General features: G+C 40.7%; 1 protein-coding gene across 1 annotated transcript in view; it reads right to left on the bottom strand.

Annotated features, from left to right (window-relative positions):
* The window catches only part of LOC122815436 (protein unc-119 homolog B-like), a 99,101-nt gene extending 96,516 nt beyond the window's left edge, over positions 1-2,585 (bottom strand). The window contains exon 1 of the mRNA XM_044087924.1: positions 1,974-2,585. Within this exon, the coding sequence (XP_043943859.1) occupies positions 1,974-2,154 (181 nt within the window). The 5' untranslated portion in view covers positions 2,155-2,585. The remainder of the gene's footprint in view (positions 1-1,973) is intronic.
* Between the last annotated feature and the right edge of the window lie 5,110 nt (positions 2,586-7,695).

The following is a 7,695-nucleotide window of genomic DNA, read 5'->3' as shown; positions in this document are numbered from 1 at the left end:
GCTCATCAGAAGTGCACTGAATTATTTTGTGCCAAGAGCTTTTGACACGTCAAACCCAAATAGTTCACCATCACTGTGCTAAGACAATGAAAGAGCTGATGGGGTTGCAGGTCCATAACCCTGCCTAGGGCCTCATTTGACCATGATCTGGTTCTGGGATGACCTGTTAAGTAGTAGATGGACCCAACCTACTGCTTCAGAACAAATGAACATATGTATTAACTGAGCTCAAGTCCATAGATGAACACCTTTCTGCAAAAGTCTAATGTTAATTTATGGCTCAGTGATTATTATTTCCCAGTTTGTGGCTCAGCTGTCTTCAACAAATCTCTTTTCATGTGATACTAACATATGCGAGTTTGGCAAGGACATTTTAATCACAATTAAGTTAGTGTAAGGTGTAAGTGTTAGTCACCATGATGACACAAGCAGGTATGTGCACTGCTCTGCTTATGTGGTCTAACACGATCCGTACATCTGTAACTCATGCCTTCATGTGAGAGTCCACTTCCTTAGCCAAGTATCTACTTGTATTAATTTTGTTGTTGATTGCATAATTCCTTTAACAATAAAGTATACATCTGTTTCATCCATTAGATATGAAACTGCCTCCCTTACTTTTAAAAGCAGGTAAGTCACCTTATTCAAAAACATCCTGAGCGAACTGTGATCCCATAAGCCATTGTTGCTAGTCAGGTTAACCTAACTCTGCAATTAAGTAATGCTTTATTCTGACACAGCAGAATGCTAAGCTCCTTACTACTATAAATGGAAAGTGCTTATGCACACATAATGTTGCTGCTTAGAATTACTTTTACTGGCTGAAAGAATTGTCGTCCTTAAGCAGTGGTGGTGTATAGATGCAGGGTTATAGTCACTGTGCCTGTTTGTGTTATGTTATAAGCATGTAATTACATTCTGATGTATGAAAGCTATTTTCTGTAAGGTGGAACTGGAGCTTTGGTCTAGGATCTCCTCTGTAAATGGGCACCCTCCATCACAATTAATTAAACCAATCGAGTGAAAATAAATAAATAACAACTAAATAACTATTGCAGAAGTTTGATTGCTATGTTTAACCTGGGAGTCACCCTGTTCTTCTGTATTACTGATCATAAAGCATTTGTATTCTGCTTTTACAAAGAACTTTTTTATTTTTAGTATTTCCTCTTTGTTGCAAGATTCATTATTCTCGGGGCATTGACCAGTGTCCCAGGCCATGGATGAAAAGGTGTCAGTCTACATCAGTACTTTCCCCAGATAACAGTCAAACAAACAACCACATATGTCAGATGACTTATGAAGAAAATCCCAAGCTGAAACTCTACTATACTTAGGGTGGGTTGAAAAGGGCAGCTACCCTAGGTACAAACTGTTAGGGGGCACAATTAGCTCCTCAGAAAACATGCCTATCAGACATGAGTGTACCAATAGCATTCATTTAAGGAGTCATGGTTGATATCATGGCTGCTTAAATAAATGAGTTTGGCTGTTTGTAGTGAGAGTGAATGTTTTCAAGCAGGAGCTAGTGTTACCTTTTTGTTACTGTTAGACAGTTAAAGAAAAATTTTATATATAAAGTTATTAAGCTGTACATATATGCTTGTGTGCAGGCGTGCGAGTGTGTGTGTGTGTGTGTGTGTGTGTGTGTGTGTGTGTGTGTGTGTGTGTGTGTGTGTGTGTGTGTGTGCATGCATGCATGAGTGTGTGTGTCTTTGTGTACGTGTGCTGTTGGCTGGGTTACAAGTGAATGTTTTGCTCACCTTGGTGCTTGGTATTCATGTTGAAAGTCTGGTGTCAAAGTTCTCAGAAAGTTTTCTTAAGATGAAGTTATTTTTCTCATTTATTAAGCTATATCACAGCAACATAAGGAGCTTTTGAACAGTTTTGATTTGTAGTGGATAATAACATAATCTTACATAAATTTACATTGCAGAAACTAGAGGGAAAAGATAGGAATGTCTTTTACTCACCTTGTGTCGGTTTTGTTAATCCAAGGACATCATCTGCCTTAATTGGTCTCCTCCACATCAACAGTTCATTGTCTGACACCATCCCATTGGAATAGTTGTCAGTGTTTGTTGTTAAACCTATGCCATTCATTACCTCCATATCCATAGCTAGCATGACTCCATCTTCGGCACACATCAGCATAATTTCTTCAGTGCAGATGCTTGAATTTCCAGAAATCTCTTTGTACTGATGAGAGATCTGTATTTTGTTGTTGTCCTTCAGATTTTGGGAACCTTTGAAAACACGCTGGTGCACTGACTGTCGGATTTAATGGCCACTGCTGGAGTTTAAAACAGCTTTGCTAGCATGAAGTGAGACTTTACGAGCCAAAAAAGTAACCTCAGGTTTTACAGATTTTGTTTACAAACTGGGCTGAAAATAAATAAAAATATGTTACTAGTTCAGTCTTCAGAAGGGTACAGAGGTAGTCAGCTGCTTTAAATATTTAGCTTTTTGCTGTGGTTGAAAGGTATATGGGCAGTGTGTCTCGTACTGGAAGGGTGAGCCAACCATTTATAAATGGAGACAGCTTCCTTCCTGGGGAATGGAAAATAAGATTACCATGAAGTTAATCTTCTTAGAATTTGTGTGTATGACCTGGGATGCTGGACAGACTGTGATGAAATGAAACGGCTGAAGCTTAGTCTGGTTCTCTGTCCTGCTTTGTTTTTTCGTCTCCTCTTGTTTTTTTGTTTTTTTTTATCCTCACTACTTTAGCTTATGAAGCTTCTTTTTTTGTTTTTGAGCTGCGGGTTAGATGCTTACATTCATCTTCATCATGTTCATTGACTGACACATTTACTACCCTCTCCAGTCAGGGTTTGTGTTCCGACCAGGAGACCTGCCATTCCATTATTGTGGAGAAGTTACATCTGTCTTCTTTATTTTTTTTTATTTTTTATTTATTTTACATGTAAGTAATCTGGACCTCTTGGGCCCCTTTACAGACAATATATAATTTCAGTGACAATCACAGTGGAGGATATAATGCCTGACTCTGTGGAGCAGATGGGCAAGGCCTTGCCTGCAGCCCAGGGGATCTGAGTTCGATTCACAGCACCACCACTATATGAGCTAAATAGGGAATAAGAGTTGTGAAAGAGTGGGGACTGTATACCTCTCCTGTGGGGTAGCACATGTTCGGGGAGCGTACTGGAATTTACTAACATGGTGTGAATTCTCTATAAGAAAACTGGGAATCCATGTTCACTGCTTCAAGGAAGTTTGGTGCTGTTCTTACTGGCAAACTTACTTGCCAAAGCTTGGGATGACCAGTGCATGCCCCCTCCCATTGTATAAAAGAGTATGTGTATGGGCGTAGGGGCCCAAAATAGAAAAAAAAAATCTTTGCGCCATCCCTGATGGCTGTCAAATGAAGGCCTCTCTTGATTGAGTCCTGCCATCACTGATTAAAGAACAAATGCATCAACTTGTCATTTGAGAGGAAACAGCACAAAAATGCATAACAAAGATTAAGGGATGTCAACAATAAAAGTATAAAACAGAGAGGAGTACACAAAAACAGCATTAGGCCAACTTAATAACACATACAATTTGAAGGTATATCTCATTTCTGATCGCAAAGGTCCAAGAACAGGTCCTGTTGTCCAAATAGCCAGAAAAGGGATAAATGTGCATCCAGATTGTTGCATTCTTTATCTAGGAAGATGGCAGTCTCCAAATATGGCAAATAGTTTACCCAGTGGTAGAAACCCAGAGACAGAGCAAGTGGCAGACACTTTGATGGCACTGAAGGGACTGTATGAGCACATTTACTGATCTCACAGAGCTTACATTGCACTCCAAATGACAGACTTAAATAATAACCCCTGAGTGAATGTCCCAAGTGATGGACTGCCCTTCTACCACTGCTGTGAACAGTGAAAGATTTCAACGCTTCACAAATTATGACAGAAAACAAGCCTGGACGAGTGATGAGGAAAATGTAGTCATTAAAGACAGTGCATAGTCAGATGCAATGGCTAGTCTATAAAGAAACATATAGAGAAACAGAGAAAATAAGACACTGATAGACCTAAATAATGCTTTGGAAAGATGGAAAGGGATTCTGCTGAGATTCAGAGGAATGTACACAAATGAGTAAGTATGACTGAGACAGGGGGAGCTAAGTAGTTGGGGTGCACCAAGCATTTCTTGCATCATCAAAGTTTGCACATCAGGGCACCAGTCATGTTTTAATGATTTGATTTATTTATTACATCACCCACTAAGAATAAGGTTCACTTACAACGGAGACCTTGCTTCACAAAAACGCACACCGCTCTGCAAACACAGGGACAATTTATTATTAGAGTGATCAGTCAGTATAAACAGCTTATCTGAGAAAGCTGTGCTGGCCAGGAAAATTTTTTGTGGACTTTGGGAAATATGCCAACTTTTTTAGAAAGAAGCTGGAGACATAGTTCAAGCCCCCATATGCTGGAATTGAAAGGCAGTACCACTAAGGACTGAACAAGTTATGATTTTGCTAAGAGATAATGATGATTCAGAGCTTTTAATGTGTAGTAGTTCAGATGTTATTGTATTCACGTCACTGGACACACTTACTTTAAAACCATGCATGCAATAGTGTTTGGTTCCCATCTAGTATGTTGGGTGCCCGACTTCAGTGTGGTAATATTTATCATTCAGCCCAAGAAGGCCTGAACACTTCCTGCTCTTACTGAATATGTAACTAAATTAATTGTACTGCTGTCTACAGAAGTGCTATAAGAAAGCTGCCCCCTGTCCTGGCTTCTTCTTCTTTTTATTTCATTTTCTCCTGTTAGGGGTCGCCACAACGGATCATCTGTTTCCATTTTTCCTGTCCTCTGCATCTTGCTCTGTCACACCAATCTACTGCATATCCTCTGTCACCACATCCATGAACCTTATCTTAAGCCTTCCTCTTTTCCTTTTGCCTGACAGTTCCATCCTTAGCATCCTTCTCTCAATCTACCCAGCATCCTTACTCAGCACATGCCCAAACCAATGCAATCTCACCTCTCTGGCTTTGTCTCCAAACCATCCGACTTGAGTTGACCCTCTAATATACTAATTTCTAATTCTGTCCATCCTTGTCACACCCAATGTAAATCTTAACATCTTTAACTCTGCCACCTCCAGCTCTTACTCCTGTCTTTTCGTCAGTGTCACTGTCTCCAACCCATATAGCATATCTAGTCTCAATACCATCTTGTAGACCTTCCCTTTCACTCTTACTATTACCTGTTTGTCACAAATCACTCCTGACACTCTTCTTCACCCACTCCATCCTGCCTGCATTCACTTTTTCACCTTTCTTCCACACTTACCATTACTGTGGACTGCTGATTTCAAGTATTTAAACTCATCCACTTTCACCATCTCTACTTCTTGCATCCTCACCATTTCTCTGTCCCCCCTCATTCACAATCATATAGTCTGTCTTAGTCCTGCTGATATTCATTCCTCTCCTCTGTAGAGCATATCTCCTCCTCCCCAGGTCTCCTCAACCTGGTCCCTACTCTCACTATAAATTACAATGTCAACTGCAAGCATCATAGTCCATGGGGATGCCTGTCTGATCTTATCTGTCTACCTGTCCATCCTTGCTGTTGAGTAAACAATCTACCCTTTGGAACCTCATGCCATGTTTCAGCCACCCCCCCCACCACCACACCATCAGAGTTCTGTAACTGGTTAGCTCTGGTGTGTTCTGGAAATTGTGCTGTTGCCATCTGCCCTGTAAACATGTCATACTTCTTGCTTAGATTCACTTTTTTCTTACATTTGGAGACCTTTGAAATACTAGGGCATCTGTGCCCCCAATAATATGGTGCTGATCAGCCTTTTTGTTTATCCTTGTACTGCTTCTTCCCGACTGGCTTATCTTGGAGACTGTCTTTTCTAGCCATGTCAGTCTGCTAGGGAGGCACTGGGGGTATCAGTGTACCCCTTATGTGCAGGCTGTGGAAAAACAGACTTAGAAGCTGAAGATCCAGCGGAAATGTGTTAAGTCTTGTCTCATGTCCAACTCAAACCCCCACCCCCCCAACATTGAGACCAGGAGCAGCGGGGCTGTTGCAAATATATTAAAAGGCATGAATATGAGTGGTTTATGGGGCAGGTTTCCATTCAGCCCATAATAGCTAGTTGACTGTTAAGGAGTTTCTCCTTACCCATGTATTTGTCCCAGAGGTGATAGTCTGGCAAGGAGTAATGCCTTCATATTGAAGGTCTAAGTTCTGGTATATGATCTGACCAATCCTCAAGTCCCTTCCATCCCACAAAACTTCATATATGCGTATTCTGAGACATACCTCCTCCTGTTGGTGTGTGATCTGCCTGTCCCTATTACTGATGGTCCTGCCAGTTGCTATCACATTCCAGCCTTCAGTGGATAGCTTGTGAGTTGGTGATGAGCCACTCTTACAGTTGATTTCCCTGGCACCATAGCTGCTAACCAAACATGGCTCACTGCTGGCACAGTGTGATAATCTGGCTACGTACTATAAAGGAATTCACTGCATGTCACAAGGGCTGGCGTTACTGCATGCCATGGGGTTCATTGATATTACAGGGGGGGGTTAATGCATGCCACAGGAGGGTTCACAGTATGCCACAGTGTGGCTCACTGCATTCTACAGCTGGTTCACTGCATGCCACTGGTGTTTTTTTTTTTGCACATCCCAGGGATTTTATTCATTACACAGCGGGCATTCACCAAGTGCCAAGTGGAAGCTATTACATACCACAAGGAGTTTCACTGTATGTTACAGACATGTTCACTCTATGCCACACATTCTTCAGTGAAACAAGAGAGACAATCTACTCATCAGATCAGACAAGTCACTTAGAAAAATCTGAGAGAAAAGTAGATGAAGACCAGAACATTTTCCCAGCCTATCATTCTCCATGTAGGAAGTTTTCCACTATGTGTTGTTTGGGATCCAGGGCAACTGGCAAAGAATCCCATGGCTTTGCACCCACACTACTACTTTAAATGAAGCACATATAGCCACACAGAAAATCATGCAGACAAAAATAAGATCTACTGTTTGTAATGCATCTGTCAGTCGCTGAAATGTAGGGCAATGCATTTTGTCAAAATGTCTGTCATTTTAGCACATTGGATTAAGCTACGAGCTGTTAATGAGTTTCATTCTGCATTCTAGATTTGACTGTCTCAGACTCCATTTGCTACCATGTGACTCGGATCAGGTAATTTAATCCCAATCCTCCTGAGCTTCCCCTGAAAGGAGGATTATGCCTAGTGGTCTTCGCTGGCTGAGAAATGAATAAAAATAATTGTGTAACAAGCAAGCACAAAATTGAACAATTCTTATGCCTTTAGCTAAGAAGTTTATAGCACAGATAAATATAGTGTGTTATATGTAAAAATGTGGTCCTATAGAATATCATGAATGCCTTTGCTAGAAAATCTTAACACTGAATGTGTGACAGATTCTTTTAATGTGAAACAGGTTTGTGAAGCAAACTGAGACTATTCTTCAGAATGGATTACAGTTACAAGGAATACTATTATTTCCAAGTCATAGTTTTCATGGCAGTTTGTTAGTCCAGGTTTTATGCAGCAATGACTCAGGTAAGGCCATTTATTACAAGGGTTACAAGGTCTTTGCATAAATGCATATGGAATTCTAAATAGCTTCCCTGGTCTCACAGTATTGTGTTCCTTGT

Source organism: Protopterus annectens, chromosome 11.part0 (assembly GCF_019279795.1).
Source record: "Protopterus annectens isolate FY-2018-M chromosome 11.part0, PAN1.0, whole genome shotgun sequence".
In the NCBI taxonomy this organism is placed as follows: domain Eukaryota; kingdom Metazoa; phylum Chordata; order Ceratodontiformes; family Protopteridae; genus Protopterus; species Protopterus annectens.
Note: the sequence above shows the minus strand (reverse complement) of the source record. Positions and strands in the feature narration are given on the sequence as shown.